This window comes from Triturus cristatus, chromosome 1_1, assembly GCF_964204655.1.
Source record: "Triturus cristatus chromosome 1_1, aTriCri1.1, whole genome shotgun sequence".
Lineage (NCBI taxonomy): Eukaryota > Metazoa > Chordata > Amphibia > Caudata > Salamandridae > Triturus > Triturus cristatus.
In genome coordinates, this window is record NC_140579.1 from 223,927,160 (window position 1) to 223,945,548 (window position 18,389).

At 50.9% G+C, this 18,389-nt stretch overlaps 1 protein-coding gene across 3 annotated transcripts in view; it reads right to left on the minus strand.

Moving 5' to 3' along the window:
- Positions 1–18,389, minus strand: part of LOC146870023 (solute carrier family 41 member 1-like) — a 182,341-nt gene that overhangs the window by 18,382 nt on the left and 145,570 nt on the right. For all 3 annotated transcript variants that reach the window (XM_085624652.1, XM_085624571.1, XM_085624731.1), the window contains 3 exons: positions 1,213–1,359; positions 805–952; positions 602–681 (listed from right to left, as the gene is read on the minus strand). In XM_085624652.1, coding sequence (XP_085480778.1) covers positions 602–681; positions 805–952; positions 1,213–1,359 — 375 coding nt within the window. The remainder of the gene's footprint in view (positions 1–601; positions 682–804; positions 953–1,212; positions 1,360–18,389) is intronic.

Here is an 18,389-nt window from a genome sequence, read left to right on the forward strand (position 1 = left end):
TATTACTTTACAGGTCCTGAAGAGAGACCCGATGAGCTATGGGTCTCGAAACGCGTAGACCTTATACTGTGACCACAAGAGGCTAAAATACCGAAAATTATGAAGTGTTAGCAGTCAAACTTGGCGCTCTTATAACTAACTCTGTGGTCCTTTGATTGTTAAAATTGTGCTTCAATGTGAATTAAGTCTGTGTGATAGTAGGAATGGATGTGATTGCATGAGATGTGTTTGTGATATGTCAGGATTGAATGTACAAATGTTGTAAATATTCTATTAATTATTTTTTCTAAATATTCAGCCCCTCGGGCAACAGGAAGGTTCTAAAGATCTATAAATTAGATTATTAAAATATTGATTCAATCAAACAAAAGAATGAATTCATTTTTCTGACACATTTTGTTTCACTCTTTCTAAATGTGTACTCCAGAATAAAATGGTAGCTTTAATAGAAGGGCAGTTCTAGCACTACAATTGTTTATATAATCATGATGCTGGGCATTCCAGCCACTTTCACCATAACACTCAATATAGTTGGTGGAACGTGCATGTACGAGGTAACGTCCATGCAGACTGTGCACACGAGATACTACAGCCTCCTCACCATTAATAACCGGTGTGAAAACTGCCATTCCAGCAAAGTTCGGATTCGAAACAGTTCTGTCCAAGATGAGACCACCGATGCTGCAAAAACAGAGGAGAATTTAAGACCGTCAGACATATATTGAAAGTAGAATTTACCTCAAGCACCTAGAAAAGAGTCATGGCCAAAAGAGTGCATGCAGCTCCTGAATCATTGCCACTCACCTACTGATTGCCATTGCGATGATCACAGGTTCCCATCCGGAGTATAGCACTTCACGGGTGGCCGGGTTACGCTTGGCAATGATGATCCAAAGTGGCAGCAGTGCTACAAAGAAGGCACACACCAAGGGGTTCACGTACACGTTGACCTCTGAGAAGAAGGCAAACCAGAGTTAATATATGATGCAAGGAGGGAACCCAGAAGAATAAAAAAGATCTAAAGAGCTATATAGTCCGGGATTTAATTTGTCTACAACTCGTTGTGCCAACTAAAAAATGGCCCACAAAAATGGAGCCATCCGTGCAAAAAAATTTGGAGCGGTTTGCAACTTTAAGAAACTGTATAAAACAGACTGCAGTGGCCAGGCTAGTACATACACACTCTATGCCTAAACAAAATCATCAACTCACTCAGTTCCTTGTAGAGCCCCCAGCTTATGCCAGATAACAGGGCGAGGGTGATTAGGTCTCCAAGACTGGCAGCGATGGGCGTGGCCACATTATCTGGATTTATCCCAATCTTCCTGGATCCAATTATGACCCCAACCATGATCATGCCTAGGAGAAAACAGTAGATAAGTAGAAACGTAGGCAACAGGCTAAGTGGGATGGGTATGCCCAGACGTGGGTCCTGTGCTCACTACGCCACTGGAGTCAAGCTATCCTGGCTGATGACAGCTGATAGCCAGAAACCGGTCCTAGGATGCTTGATTCCGGTCCAGGGAAGACCTGGCTTGGCAGTTCGGGCTGGACTGTTCCCATGAGGCACAGGGTCAAGATTGATTTGCATATGGCCATGTCTGAACTGGGGTGGCAGAGTGGGCTAAAGAACGGTGATGGATCAAACCCAGATCTGTTGACTGGGGGAGAATGTCTGCATTGTCAGCATTCCGTCCATCATTTGTTTGTTAAAAAAAACACACCAGAAAAAGTATCTTCAAGTATAGCCATAGTTATACAGAACAGTTTCATTTCAGAATGGATTCGCTGCAGTTAAGTTTCTTACAAGGTTGGAATTTTGTTGTTGTTGTAACTTTTATATTGTTCCATTCATCACTGAAATTTCGTTGGTTCATCAATAGTATTTACTGTATCTTGATATGAATCTAGAAACAACCCCAACAGTAATGTAGTTTTGATTGGGAGAACAGCACATCTTGTAGTTTGCCCTGCATCAAATCATAGTTCAGTCTAATGTCTGGGATCCTCCAACTGTACTTATGTGTCTAGTTTGTTTTCTACAACCTTCACTATCATTTCTGTTCATCAGACCGTAGGACTAGTTCAGCTGCCCTGTTTTTGTTCTTGGTTGCCTATTTGTGTTCTCCCTCTCCTGTGTTGGGCTGTCATGTCCTCCTTAGGGCAAATACTGTCTGAGGGCAGCCCACACATCCTGCAGTTTGCCTGGAGGGTGAAGGGGTGAATAATGGTCTGCTGCATGGCCGCAGAATCAGCTCTAGTCCAGAGTTTGATTTAGGGCTGGGCCCTCTGACCCTGTATATTGCTACTCTGCAAGCATCTGGCCAGGGTATCGCTGCACTTTCATTAGGAGCTCTAATGTAGCCAAGTGTGGTCTCTACGACAAAGGGACCAATTCAACGTCAATCGTTTATTTCAATATACACTTTCCACCAGAACTCTGCAGTTAAAGCGTGTACATTATTAATGTAAGCCAGCAAGTCAATCCTAACACTTTCCTTCAAACCTCCAAGTCTATGGGGTTGAGCCCCTATTGCACAAGTTACTTACTTGCGTAACGATACATCTGTAAGAGACATTAGTTAGGGATAGATCCTTACCTTAGAATATCCCCAGGCGTCAGACTGGATCGGAAAGTTTTTCGTCAGCAGTACCCCTGCGCGTCGGTAGGAGTCGTTGTACGGCTCCGCGTACGTCGCTGGAGTCGTAGTCGCCGAGATGGCGTCGCTGGAGCTACTAAGACACGCCAACGCGCGCGGATGTCAGTTCTGTACACAACTTTCCGCACCAGGAACGCAGAGCCATGCAAGATACTAACCACTGGTGCATTGAAACTAGGGCCCTGAAAGGGATGACCTTAACCCTAGAAATCAGTTCGCAGAACGGGGAGGATTAGTGGGGCAGTAAGGAATCTACCACTAACTAATGTCTCTTACAAATATATCGTTACCAAAGGTAAGTCACTTGTGCATCTGAAAGAGACACGTTGGTGATAGATTCCTTACCTTAGAATAGATACCCCAGCAATACCATCCCCGGTGGTGGGTCTGCGAACCAAGATCACACCAGAAAGTCAGAACAGAACGGCCAAAGAAGCCGTCTCTCCGGACTTGACTGTCAAGGCAATAATGCTTAGTAAAAGGTGTGCAACGAGGCCCACGTGGCTGCCTGACAGATGTTTTGCAGGGGGACACCACGTCCCAATGCAGTAGTAGCTGTTGTCGCCCTGGTAGAACGGGCACGCAACCCCACCGGAGGTTCCTTTTTAGCCAGAGAATAACGGGTTTGGATACACAAGACGACCCAGCGGGAGATGGTCCTCTTGGGTACAGCCCGGCCTTTCTTGGCGCCTGTTGGACTTGGCCCTTTTCCCTGAATTTTTTCGCTTTTATGGGAAGCAACCTGTTATGTGAAATGCTGTGCAATGGTGTACGCACCTGTATCTCCCCCATGGTAGAGAAAGGTATAGGCCATGTGTGGTGTGAGATGCCATAAGACGTGCTGTGCAATGGCGTGCGCAGACTGACTTTCACAATTCACTTTTAAAATGGATGCCATGGCTTTGTGGTTGTGCCGCCTGACTGAGCTGGGTTGCCAGTCTAGTAGTTATTTCCCAGCAACCCCAGCTTTTGGAGGAAAGCCTGGCACCCAGGGTGCTCTACACCTCCCCTGAACCAATTCGAACCAGTTTCCCCAGATGCTTCTAGAAGCTTCTGGCACTGTCTGGTAGGCGGAGCTGGGCTACCATGTGCTCAGTTAGAGCGTGGACCTGAATGTGAGGGGACCTACTGCCAGGAGGTACCGCCACCTGGGCCTATGTGCTGGCCCCTGTGCCCAACTGTAACCCCTCTGCTGTCCACAGGGCTAGTGAGAGCCCCGCTGCTGGAGTGGAGGCTGCTGTATCAGGAGGAGTGCCACGTTGCAGAGGATGATGGTTCCTAGGACCTACAGCCCTGTTCTGATGAGTACCCACTGACTGCTGATCTTACCCAGTAGTGCCTGCTGCTCAGCTACCTAGCGCCTGGATGAGAAGAGCGCTATACTGGACTGGCCTGTGCTCCCTGCCTGTACCCTAGCATGCCCTGCGTAAGGTGAGCGCTATATGGGACTGGACTGCACTCCCAGGAGGTGAGGTGTGTGGGCGCTACGTGCTGGGGTGGGTCCCCGGCTGCCTGCCTGCACCCTAGCGCCTCGTGAGCGCTATATTCGAGGCACCAGAAGAAGAGAGCGCTATTTCTGGTCCCAGGAGCTGTGGGGCTTCTTAGTGCTATATTTCACTGCCCCAGAAGGAGGGATGGGCGAGTGACACCTGCGGCGCTATGAGGACTGGGAGAGCTGTTTATTTAAAAAGAGCGGGAGCCCACCCCGTGTTTCTGCCACCTGGGTACTTTATTTTTACAGCGGGTGCCCACCCCGCGGAATGGCGGCGCTTTACTCACTGTCGCGGGAGCCCACCCCGCGTTCCAGCCTAATTAGAAACCCAGCGGGTGCCCACCCCGCGGGTGTATTGCCAATACAAGCGGGAGCCTACCCCGCGCTTTAAGACTGCCCAGTATCAACGCCGCCGCCCGGGGTGCGGACGAGAAGCGGGCCGCCGATCTGCCTGCGGCAACCCAGAAGGGGAAGAAGTGATCCGGAAGCCAGGCGGAAGCCTACCCCGCGCTGGCCCAGCCCCAAGACTCGGCAGAGACTTCGCTCCGTGGTGGGGGGCTCCCTGGAGGCGGAGGGAGAGCCCCGCGAGCCCTGGCTAGAAGTCCCAGGTCCCAGGAGGGGGCCCAGGTGAAGTCCAGCGAGGTGCTGACGTTGGCGGGGATCCCCGTGAGCAGAGGTGAATCCCGCGTGAAGCCGGCGCCGCCCGGAGCCCGCAGGCTCCAGATCGAAGTCCCGGGTCCCAGGAGGGGACCCGGGTGAATTCCGGCGAGGTGCGGATGTTGGCGGGGCTCCCCGGGAGCAGAGGAGAGCCCCGCGTGAAGCCTGCTCCGCCCGGAGCCCGCTGGCTCCAGATCGCAGTCCCGGGTCCCAGGAGGGGGCCTGGGTGAAGTCCGGAGACGTGCCCCGAGGAGGGCGGGGCTCCCGTGTGGGAGGGGAGAGACCCGCAGCACCAGCCCAGCCCGGGAAGAGTCCCGGTGAGAGCAGCCGCCTCCTGCCAGCGAGAGGGACAGAGCTGCCTGGGGACGCCAGAGAGAGCTCGGTTAGTGGGGCCTGCAGTTTAAGGATCGTGGTGACCCAGAGTGTCTGCTTTCCCCAGCGGCGCCATACCTGCAGGCCGCTGCAACGCTTTGGGGGGGATTTTCCTTTTCGGACCTCCCGAGTGGGGCTCCCCATTGCTCCGTTGGTGCCCGTGGTCTTTTGGGGGCATTATTGAATGCTATAATCCCGGAGGTGGACTCCCACGGGCCAGTACTCTTGGGGGCAACATTACTTCTGCTTAATTTCGGTAGTCCCAGAAGAGGGGCGCCCACGTCCCTGGTACTGGACTGACTGGGACTGCTAACTTGTTGGGGAGTGCCTGTATTTACAGGAATGTGTTGCTCATGGTTTAGACCCCCTTCCAATGTACTTATGCCCCAGGGTATGCTGTGATCCTGCCCAATGCTTCTCCCCTAATGCTTACATTGCAGGCGAATGTGCCCTATGCTAATACGATTAGGCCCAAGGGACTACATAATGTGATTTATACACGGGATAATGCCTTATGCCAAATGCATGTGTTTATAAGGCGAATGGGTTCTTTTCCCTAAGGCTACAGCGTTGGTGTTCTGCCTCAGGAGCTCTGCCTAATTTTTATGCCCACAGGTTCAGGCTCGAGAGTAATGCCTTATGCATCTGCTAATGCGATGTTGCCTAGCGTTTTACCCTAATGAGAATGCTTCATGCCTACTATGTTTACGCCCACAGGTGGATGCCTAATGTTTTCCCCTTACAGCGTTCCTGCCTCAGGGGTCATTCATATTGTTTATGCATATGGTGATGCCATGATGTTTTATTGTAGGTGTTCCGGCCTAATGCCTAATGTTATGCCCTGATGTGTTTTATTGCAGGAATTGAGGCTGATGGACTTACCTTTATTCTTTGTACTTTGCAATGGTTCTGGCAGGGGCCCGATTGACCCTGCCATGTATATACTCTCCCCTGTAAAAATTGACCTGGCGCCGATTGGCGCAGTATAGAGATTACTGAAATTACCTTGTTTCTACAATACAAAAGTTATTCTTACACAATCTTGGTGTAGTGTCTCTTTTTGGAGTGTGCCTTGTGTGTCGCCTGTGTGTACTGCGTGGATGCTTTGCACATTTCCTCAGTCCCACCCGCTCTGCACCACGCTACCCGTTTCCAACAGCGCCTACGCAGCCAACAAAGAGCTGGTCATCCACCCGGAACTGTTGTGCGAGATTCAAATAAAATAAAAGCGCACGTTTTGGGTCCAGATGGTGGAGCCTCTCTTCCTCTCTGGAAGGGTGCGTAGGCGGAAAGAAAGTGGGTAAGGTGATAGTTTGCCCAGTGTGGAAGGCAGTGACAACCTTTGGCAAGAAGGAAGGACGAGTACGAAGCACAACCTTGTCCGGATGAACCGACAGAAAAGGAGGCTTACAGGAATGAGCCTGGAGCTCACTGATGTGCCTAGCGGAGGTGATGGCAACCAGGAAAGCAGTCTCCTAAGTTAATAAACGAAGAGGACAGTTGTGAAGCAGCTCAAAAGGAGCGCACATCAAAAAGGTAAGTACCAGATTTAAGTCCCACTGCGGCATCACAAATGGAATAGGAGGGAAAAGGTGAGTAATGCCTTTGAGAAATCTATTAACAGGGGACTTGAAAAGACAGGGCTGATCAGAAAGACTGAGAAAGGCAGAGATTGCAGAAAAGTAGCCCTTGATAGTGCCCAGAGCAGAGCCCTGCCGGGCTAAAGAAATAAGGAACAAAAGGACGTCTGAAAGAGGAACAGAAAGGGGATCCACAGCCTTTGCTGTGCACCATGCCACAAATTTGTTCCACCTGCAGGCGTATACCGATTTAGTGGAGGGACGCCTGGCTGCCAGAATGGCATCACACAGACTTCAGGAGGTAAGTCAAACGGAATCAACTGTCACCGCTCAATCTCCACACATGGAGGTGGAGGCTGGACAGGTTCGGGTGGAGGACCGTCCCCTGCTGCTGCGACAGAAGGTCCTCCCGAAGAGGCAGTCGGATCAGGGGATCCATGCTCATACTGAGTAGCTCAGGATACCAAACTCGTCGAGCCCAGTCCGGAGCCACAAGAATGACTTGGGCCCGGTCACGCCAGATCTTCTTCAGCACTCTGGGTAGAAGTGGTATAGGCGGAAAAGCGTACAACAGACAGCAACTCCACTCGCGACGAAAAGCGTCGCCGAGCGAGTACCGCCTTGGAAATTCCAACGCGCAGAAGTGATGACATTGCGCGTTCTATTCGGTGGCGAATAGATCTAACCAAGGCTCTCTCCACTGTTGAAAGAGACCTTGCGCCACTTTCGAGTGAAGACGCCATTTGTGATCCATCATGCACCTGCGGCTGAGTTCATCCGCCTTGGCTTTCAAAGAACCAGCCAGGTGTTGACCCATCAAGAAAATGCTTTGACGTTCCAGCCATGTCCAGAGGTGCAGAGCCTCTTGACACAGGGTCCACGACCCCACCCCACCCTGTTTGTTGCAGTACCACATGGCGGTGGTGTTGTCTGTGAACACCTGCACCACCTTCCCCATGACAGATCATTCTTGCCTTCAGTGCAAGAATGATCGCCCGAAGCTCCAGAAGGTTGATATAGAGTCGGGACTCCACTGGAGACAAGAGGCCTCTGATCTCCACCTCTCCCATGTGGCCGCCCCATCCCAGGAGGGATGCATCCGTCACCACTGTGTGCTCTGATTGGGGAAGTGAGAGGGATCTGCCGCTGACCCAATGCGGATTTGTGAGCCACCACTGCAATTGTCGTGCAGTGCCCTCCGAGATCTGGACGTAGTTGGACATGTTCCCCCTGATGCTGCGCTCACTGGAACTTCAGGTCCCCACTGTAGAACCCGAGAATGCCATCTGGCATGGTTGGGGAGCAGGATGCAGGAGGCCATGAGGCCCAGCAGCCTCAAGGTCGTCCTGACCGAAACCCGGGACAAGGGCTGAAAGATGAGAATCATAGCACGAATGTCCCGGACTCGTTGTTCGGGAGGATAGACCCGAAATGGTGCCGTGTCCAGAACCGCGCCTATGAAGAGGAGCTTCTGAGAGGGAATCCGGTGCGACTTCGGCCCATTGATGGAGAACCCCAGCAAATGCAGGAGGTCGGCCGAAGTCTGGAGGTGGGAGACGACTGTTTGGGGAGAGCCCGCCTTCAACAACCAGTCGTCGAGATAAGGGAAGACTGATACCCCTGATCTGCGCAGATGAGCCACGACCACCGCCATCACTTTGGTGAACACCAGAGGGGCGATTGTAAGGCCAAAGGGGAGCACTGTAAACTGAAAATGCTCCTGCCCTACCATGAATCGCAGGTGGCGCCGGTGGGCCGGCAGGACGGCGATATGAAAATAAGCATCCTGCAGATCTAACTCTACCAACCAGTCTTGCGGGTCGAGGGCAGACAAGACCTGAGCAAGTGTGAGCATCTTGAGCTTCTCCTTCCGGAGGAAGCAATTGACATTCTGAAGGTCCAAGATAGGACGCAGGCCTTTGTCCCTCTTTGGAACCAAGAAGTAGTGGGAGTAACAACCACGAGCTACTTCTGGCATCAGAACGCGCTCTATGGCCCCCTTGGCCAAGAGGGCCGTAACTTCCTTCTGAAGAAGTGCTAAGTGATCCCCGACATGCGGTGGTACTGAGGTGGCATGGCTGGAGGGGTGGTCTCGAAGGGGAGGGAGTAGCCCCTACGGACAAACTGCAGAACCCACCTGTCCGACGTGATTGTGCGCCAGTGGTGGAGGTGATGGCGAATCCTGCCACCCACTGGCGTCTGGTGAGCCTGAAACACCGGACTAGGAAGGTTTGGAGGCAGGGGTAGGAGGGGGGGTGGTGGACTGGCCTGTACGCTGGCCCCGTGACCCGCCTCTACGGGTCCCACATCCGCGGCTGCTCTGAGACTGTTGCTGCGCAGGCCTGTGGCTTTGAAACGAACGTGCTTGGGCGCCCCTTCCTTGGCCACGAAAGGAGCGAAAAGCAGAAGCGGAAGGAGTGCGTGTAACCGAAAGGCCTAAGGACTTGGCCGTAACCCGTGAGTCCTTAAAACGTTCCAACGCGCAATCTGCTTTATCGCCGAAGAGGCGAGAACCATCAAAAGGCATGTCCATAAACGTGTTCTGGACATCCCCAGAAAAGCCAGTCGTCCTCAGCAAGGTGTGACGGCGTAGAGCCACTGTCATTGAAATCACCCTGCCCAGCAAGTCAGCAGCTTGAAGACCACAACGGATAGTGAACTTGGCTTCGTCTCTCCCCTCAGCAATAGCTTGGGAGGGTATCAACCGAGCCTCCACCGTACACCGAGGCAGCACTTGCGCAACCGTATCCCACACAGAACGGGCCAGGAGACACGCAGTGTTCAGACCGCAGGCCTGAACTGGCGGAAGAAAAAAATGTTCTTCCCAAACTGCTCCAGTTTCTTGCATTCCGGGTCCAGAGGTGCGGAAGGGAACACGCTCGGGGATGCAGAGGCTTGGACAACCAAGCTATCAGGGTGGGGTGTTGAGAAAGGAAAAGGGGGTCGCCCGGGGCCGGGCGATGGCATCGGGCCACGTTCTTGTCCACAGGAGCCCCTGTGTTGGGCCTGGACCAGGTGCCCAAAAAGAACGTCTGAGAGTGCATCGTTAAAGACACCAGCGGCTCCATAGAAGCAGAAGCTGGCCGAAGCACCTCTGTCAGGAGGTTAGTCCCGACGGCCACAGTAGGGAGCTCGAGGTGGAGCGCATCGGCTGCCCTACGCAACATACAATATCAACCACCCTCCAACTACAGCTGCCAAATACATAAAACCCCCTCTTAGAGTCTAACAAGGATTATCGTTCTTGTAAATTTTCTTTTCCTAGGGTTGGTTAGAGTGGGTCACCAACATCAAAACCCTTGCCTAGTACAGAAATCTGCAAGATTCTCTAACAACATACCAGACCACAGGCTTTAGCACAGTGTAATAACAATCTACACTTTAAAGCCCATCGCCTTTAACACATGCTTTTAACAATAAGTAAGTCAGGCCTAGTTGCTTGGATACAACTTAAAAACAGATCACATTTAAGAAATTGGACAAAACTTCAGTGATTCGATGAGGCTTATAGCCTTTATCAATGTCTTGACACTAACATAAGCCTACTGAAGTGTTCATAAGCCGGTAACCATCAGGCATTCTGTTCTAAAATTACAAGTTTGTAAAAGCAAAATCAGCAAAAACCATTTACAACATCCCTGAGCCTAACAAAAATCACAGTCTGAGGTTTTTATCAGAATGGGTTACCAACAACAAAACACTTGCCTTCTCTGGTAATCTGAAAGATTACATATAATAAAATACCTGTCTACAGCCTGCAACAGAGTGATAACAATACACTGTTGGAGGTCTATTAGTTTTAACAAATGCTGTACACCATAAATAGGCCAGGCCTATCGCCTTCGTTATAGCTTTCTAAAATAAACAGACCACAAATATGGCATTTAGCACAACTTTTCGCCGTGCACCAATCAGGCATTCTGCAGTACTGAGTGTACGATTTCCCACTAGACAACAGTCATCAGGCATACATTGTAGTATTTTGCTTTGCAATCTTTAGTTTTGTATGCGTTTGTAATTTTATATTTTCAAAGGCAGCCTAATAAGGATTCTCACAGTGCAAACAGGTTTGTCAGCTGGAGTAACCAACACTAAGGCAATCTGTGAGATTTCATGTAACAAAACACCTATCTGTAGGCGTAAACATGGTGCAAAAAACAATCCACCCTTAAATGCTTATTGACATTAACATATGGTTTTCAAACTAAATAGGTCAGGCCTAGTGCTTTTATTGCAACATTTCATAGCAATGAGGCCTATAACTTTTATCAATAGCTTGTCACCATAACAAACTCATGTCTATTATGCTGGCCATGTGTTTTCCCACCAAAGCAACCATCCAGTTTACCATTATATCATCACAAATATATACAAAATTACAGTTGTATAAACAATATAAAATGCTTCCTATGCAAGTCTGGCCTCCTCAGAACATTCAGTAAAAAAGAGATTATATCAATGGAAAGTATCTTAACTTTTCCCATGTAATCACTAACTCCTACAGTCTTTACCATTGGCTTGACACAGACAGGCCTATTTAAATGCACAAACTCGCACCCATGAGGGTGCGGGGATTGAAAACAGAAATCCCTCATGACTGACTTCCTCCCATCTGTGATGATGCACGCGCACACACACTGATGCACGCGCACACACACTGATGCGCGCGCGCACACACACTGATGCGCGCACACGCACGCACACAATTTAAGACACTCGACCGGCATTAAAGTTCCCTGTGCATGCCCCAGAAAGGAGATAGCTGCAGTCTATTTAAGGTGGATACTTTATTGGTGCGAGGGGCGTTTCTCTAGGAAGCCATACTGCTCCCGACTCAGGCAGCGCGACAAAATATTCACAGCTGCGTGGAAGCACACAACGTCTTTCCAATGAAAATGTACTTGTGTCTACCAACAAGTGGGCAGACCCAAAGCCCCTCTGTAGTGGACCACATAAGGTGCTTCAAACAGCTGCGCAGTCAAGCCAAACCAAAACAACAGGTACCAAGCAAAAGACTTCTTTGCAAAACAGAAATGCAATTAGGTCCATGACTCCTCTGGCTTTACCTTTTTATCTAACTGAACAGATTTTTCTTTTTCAATTTGAATTTCCGTCCAATTGGGACAGGATCAATTTCACTAGGTGGTGGACAGGTTTGGTTTTCATTGGTCTCCCACAGTTTCTTATAGGCCCACTTTACCCAATTTATTGCACATGGACTCCAAATAATTAACGTCATAGGTATCAATGCAATCAATATTTTAAAAATATTCTGGGCCCTCATTTCTCTCATCCATTCTGCTGCACCATCCGATGCAAGCAACAAAGCATCTACTCTGAGTACCTGGGATATGGAGGAAAAGGTCTAATTTACAAAACTCTAATTTTCCATATGCAGCTTTTTAATTTCCATCTTCCATCAAAAAGGCTACGTACGCCCTTCATCCAAACACAACCTATACAAAATCTGAGCCTTCAACTTGATGATCAAAAAGCACCTCCAAGTGACAGTTTCAATTTTACACTGGTCTCCGATGTACTGTGGTGATAGGGACCAAATTCGTGTAAGGGGGAAAACTGAACACAGTTGGTAAAGCTTTCATTTGAATGCTGTCAAAATCCCTTTCAGAGGGCCACGAGTCATTGGCCCAAACTAAGGAAGTTAAGGTCTTTTGCTACGGACGTCCCGAGCCTGACCTACATTGGGTCCAGAGTAAATGGGTCAAGTGCTACAGTTTCCCGCACTCGACGCTCAGTGGTAGAGAGAGTCGAGAAGAGTAGAACAAGTTACTTACCTTCGGTAATGATGTATCTGTAAGAAACATTAGTTAATTAGATTCCTCACCTTAGAATATCCCCAGGCGTCAGACTGGATCCGGAAGATTTTTGTAGCAATACCCCCTGCGCGTCGCTAGGCGTCGTCTGCGGCTCCGCGTCCGTCGTTGTGCGCCGGAATGACGTCGGAGTACTTAGACGCCGCCCTCGCGCGCTGACGTCAGTTCTTGTACATAGCTTTCCACGCCAGGAACGCAGAGCCATGCAAGAGACAGACACTGGTGCCAAAAAACTCTAGGGCCCTGAAAGGGATAGCCTTAACCCTTAGCAGAACGGGGAGGATGGGTGGGTCGGTGAGGAATCTAACTAACTGATGTTTCTTACAGATACATCGTTACCGAAGGTAAGTAACTTGTTCATCTGAAAGAAACAAGTTAGTTAGATTCCTCACCTTAGAATAGATACCCAAGCAATACCAACCCCGGTGGTGGGTCTGCGAACCAAGATCACACCAGAAAGTCCTGGAGGACAGAACGGCCAAAGAAGCCATCCCTCCGGACTTGGCTGTCTAGGCAATAATGCCTGGCAAACGTGTGCAGCGAAGCCCACGTCGCCGCCTGACAGATGTCCTGCAAAGGGACTCCCCGTCCCAAAGCAGTAGTAGCCGCTGTGGCCCGAGTAGAATGGGCTCGCAGCCCAACAGGAGGGTCCTTTTTTGCCAAGGAATAACAGGTTTTTATACACAAAACGACCTACCGGGAGATGGTCCGTTTGTGCACAGCTTTTCCCTTCTTAGCACCCACGTAGCCAACGAAAAGCTGGTCGTCCACCCGGAACGGTTTTGTGCGGTCCAAATAAAAGGAGAGCGCACGTTTTGGGTCCAGACGGTGGAGCCGCTCTTCCTCTTTGGAAGGGTGTAGAGGTGGAAAGAAGGTGGGCAAGGTGACAGATTGCCCAAGATGAAAGGGGGTGACCACTTTTGGTAGAAAGGAAGGACGAGGCCGAAGGACAACCTTGTCCGGATGAACAGATAGAAAAGGAGGCTTGGACGATAGAGCCTGGAGCTCACTCACCCGTCTAGCCGAGGTGATGGCTACCAGGAAAGCAGTCTTAAGAGTGAGAAGACGAAGAGGACAATTGTGAAGAGGCTCAAAGGGAGCGCACATCAGGAATGTTAAAACAAGATTTAAGTCCCACTGAGGCATTACGAAAGGGACAGGAGGGAACGTGTGAGTAATGCCTTTAAGAAAGCGTGACACTACAGGGGACTTGAAAAGAGAGGGCTGATCAGGAAGCCGTAAGAAGGCAGAGATGGCAGCAAGATAACCTTTCAAGGTGCCCAGGGCAGAGCCCTGCTGGGCCAAAGAAAGAAGAAAGAGGAGAACCTCAGAAAGAGGGGCGGAAAGGGGATCCACAGCCTTTGCTGTGCACCATGCCACAAATTTGTTCCACCGGCAGGCGTATACCGTCTTTGTGGAGGGACGCCTGGCTGCCAGAATGATATCACAGACTTCAGGAGGCAAGTCAAATGGCATCAACTGCCGCCGCTCAATCTCCACGCATGGAGGTGGAGGCTGGACAGGTTCGAGTGGAGGACCGTCCCCTGCTGCTGCGACAGAAGATCCTCCCGAAGGGGCAGATGTATCGGAGGATCGGTCAACATACTGAGTAGCTCGGGATACCAGTACCTTCGTGCCCAATCCGGAGCCACCAAGATGACTTGGGCCCGGTCGCACCTGATCTTCTTCAGCACTCTGGGCAGAAGTGGTATAGGCAGAAAGGCGTACAACAGACCGCAACTCCACTCGCGACGAAAAGCGTCACCGAGCGAGTGCCGCCTTGGAAATTCCAACGCGCAGAACTGCTGACATTGCGCGTTCTCGTCGGTGGCGAATAGATCTAACCAAGGCCCTCCCCACTTCTGAAAGAGACCTTGCGCCACCTCGGAGTTCAGACGCCATTCGTGATCCATCATGCACCGGCGGCTGAGTTCGTCTGCTCTGGCATTCAGAGAGCCCGCCAGATGTTTAACCACCAGGGTGATGCCCTGGTGTTCCAGCCATGTCCAGAGGCGCAGAGCCTCCTGACAAAGGGTCCATGACCCCACCCCGCCTTGTTTGTTGCAATACCATATGGCGGTGGTGTTGTCCGTGAACACCTGCACTACACTTCCCCGGACAGAGGGAAGGAAGGCTTACAGTGCAAGTCGGATCGCTCTCAGCTCCAACAAGTTGATGTGGAGGCGAGACTCCGCCGGTGACCAGAGGCCTCTGATCTCCGCCTCTCCCATATGGCCACCCCATCCCAGGAGGGACGCATCCGTCACTACGACATGCTCCGGTAGGGGTAGGGAGAGGCTCTTGCCCGTGACCCAATCGCGGTCCGTGAGCCACCACTGCAAGTGCTGTGCAGTGCCCTCCGAGATCAAGACATGGTCGGACAGGTTGCCGTGATGCTGGGCCCACTGAAACTTCAGGTCCCACTGCAGAGCCCGCATGCGCCGCCTGGCGTGATGCACTAGTAGGATGCAGGAGGCCATCAGCCCCAGAAGCCGCAACACTAGCCTGACCGAAACCCAGGATAGAGGCCGAAAGATGGGAATCAGGGCCTGTATATCCCGGACCCGCTGTTCCGGTGGATGAACCCGGAACTGCGCCGAATCGAGAACCGCTCCGATGAAGAGGAGCTTCTGAGAGGGGCTCAGGTGTGACTTCGGCACGTTGATGGAAAACCCCAGCAAATGCAGGAGATCCGCCGTAGTCTGGAGGTGGGAGACGACTGTCTGGGGCGAGCCCGCCTTCAACAACCAGTCGTCGAGATAGGGGAAGACTGGAACCCCTGATCTGCGCAGATGAGCTGCGACCACCGCCATCACTTTCGTGAACACCCGAGGGGCACTGGTAAGGCCGAAGGGGAGCACGGTGAACTGAAAGTGCTCCGGACCCACCATGAACCGCAGGTAACGCCGGTGGGCCGGCAGGACGGGGATGTGGAAATATGCGTCCTTCAAGTCCAATGCTACCATCCAGTCTCCAGGTTCTAGGGCAGCTAGAACCTGAGCCAAAGTTAACATTTTGAACCGTTCCTTCCGGAGGAAGGCATTGGTGTTCCGGAGGTCCAAGATAGGGCGCAGGCCCCCCTTGCCCTTCTTGGGAACCAGAAAGTAGTGGGAATAACAACCACGACCTACTTCTGAGCTCGGAAAGCGCTCTACGGCCTCTTTGGCCAAGAGGGCCGAAACTTCCTCTCGCAGAAGATTCAAATGATCCTCCGAGATACGGTGGTGCTGCGGTGGCATGGCTGGAGGGGTCGTCTCGAAGGGGAGGGAGTAGCTTGGAACCACCCTGACCCTCGGCTGAGTCGCGCGACCGGCGAGGGGAGTCTGAAGAGCGGTGTCGCCTCTTGGACTTCTTGGAGTGCTTCAACTTACCCGAAGACTTCGAGCCAGACAAGCGACGATGCAGAGTGCGGCTCCGCGACCGATCCTTGGACCTCCTCCTAGACCGGGATCGAGAGTGGCACGGAGCAGAGTGGCGAAGCTCGAGAAGCTTACGGGACCGTCGAGCTTTCGAGGTCAGGGCCATACAATCGGAGCACGACTCCGCGCCGTGGTCGAGGCCTAAACAGTTCAGGCACCGGCGGTGATGATCGGTCACCGACATCAGTCGGTGACAGTCGTCGCAGGCCTTAAAACCAGGCATCCTACCGGCACCAGAGTCGAGAAAGTGACCAAAAAGAGTCAAAAAAGTTAGTCAAAAAATGACTAAAGGGGTAGCTCTCCCGGATCGGCGCTTACAGGCGCGGAAAAAAGAAGAACTGACGTCAGCGCGCGAGGGCGGCGTCTAAGTACACCGACGACGTCATTCCGGCGCAAAACGCCAACGACGGACGCGGAGCCACAGACGACGCCTAGCGACGCGCAAGGGGTATTGCTACAAAAATCTTCCGGATCCAGTCTGACGCCTGGGGATATTCTAAGGTGAGGAATCTAACTAACGTGTTTCTTTCAGATAGGCTCTTTAAAAGGAGGAAGGTGTGAGGCATACACAGGCACAAGACTCAACATACACACTTACTGCAAAGAGGCGATTGTCCAGTCAAATACTTGCTTTTATGGGAAAAAAGCAGTATTTTTATGAAAGCACACAAAGAATAGAGAAAACACACTAAATATTATCCACAGTCTCTTAAAGTCGGTACGCTGGCATCATCCTTGGCGGAATCCCAGGGTAACCTAGTCTTTCAACTGAGGCAGTTTATGTCCCATTTTATAGGGAGGCGATAAGTCTGATGCGGCCAATGATAGTCACCTGCGACAAAGTGCGAGTTTGGCCTGAACAGACAAACCTCAGAAGCGCTATGTGCCAAGTTCAAGCAAATCCTCAACATGCCTCCTGGCCTCGTACAGTCTTACCAGACCAGACGACAGTCCGAAAGTGTGGGAAGACCACGACATGTCTTTGCCGGCTCTTGTCTACCGGTGCTGGGGGTCCGTGACCTCTGGAGGTCTTTCCCAGATGGCGTGTCTGGCTGCCTATGTATGTATGTATGTATGTATGTATGTATGTATGTAAGGGATTTGTAAAGCGCTGGAATCACCCCCGTAGGGGTATCTCCACGCTTTCATAGAGGGGGTACCGGAGATGCAGAGATCAGACTCTGAATAAAACAGTCTTCAGGAGTTTCCTAAAACGCTGAGAACTGGGGCATTTGTGCAAATCCTCCGTCAAGGTGTTCCAGTATTTCAGGGCAAGGTAGGAGACCGTTTTGCCACCTGTTCATATTTTCCTGAAACGGGGGGGGGGACCATGAGCAACCCTTTACCTTCAGATTTAAGTAGACGGTTCGGGCAGTAGACTTTAAACTTGTCCGCCAGGTAGCCAGTGCTCGTACCATAAAGTGCTTTATGGGCGAGACAGCAGAGCTTAAATTTAATTGTCTGGCAGATAGGGAGCAAGTGAAGTAGTCCAACAACGGCCCCAGGGAAGGCAAGGCAGCTTTTTGAGAGTTAAGCGTGAGGCAACATTCTGTAACATACTCAGAAGGGATTCATTAGCAGATGCAAGTAGAGCATTACAGTAGTCCAGGCGTCCAATGATCAAAGCCTGAGTCAAAGTTCTGCGAACAGACAGAGGCAGCCACTGGAACACACTGCGCAATAACCTCAGAGTATGGTATTAAGTCCCAGCTCTGTGTCCTTATCAAAGGACAGAAGTAGTTGTGTATCATCCGCGTAGGAAAAAGGAGTAAAACCGTACTCCCTTATGATCTTGGCAAGGGAAGCCACAGATATTAAACAAAGAAGGGCTCAAACAAGAGCCCTGGGACACCCCCTTGACCTTCTTCAAGGTTTGGGAACGGTAGGGACCCAGACTGATAGTCTGGATACGCTGGTCTAAAATAGCTGATGAGCCATTTAAGAACCTGTCCCTGTAGACCTGCCTCAGTTGGAAAATCAATTTCTGATGAGACTGTATTGAAGGCTGCCGTCAGAACCAATAAGACCAGCAGCACTGCTTTATTATTATTCAGATTCATTTTAATATGGTTCGAAACCCAATAAGGGTCGTCTCTGTAGAATAATTGGGTCTAAACCCAGACTGGGAGGGGTCAAGGATGCCTTGTGATTTCTCTATTTATCTATTTACGTTTCCACTGCATTAAAGATAAACACCTCGCATATGCCTATATCAACACCGGACATGCAAATTATTAAGCTGGAGAGCACACCAAAATGCGTGGCAAGAACAATGGTCTTAATCAACATATACGCCCACCCGAAAAAACAGCAAAAAAAAGAACTATTCCAAAGAGTTGTTAACGTTGTAACTACCATCCGTCTTGACCATCCAA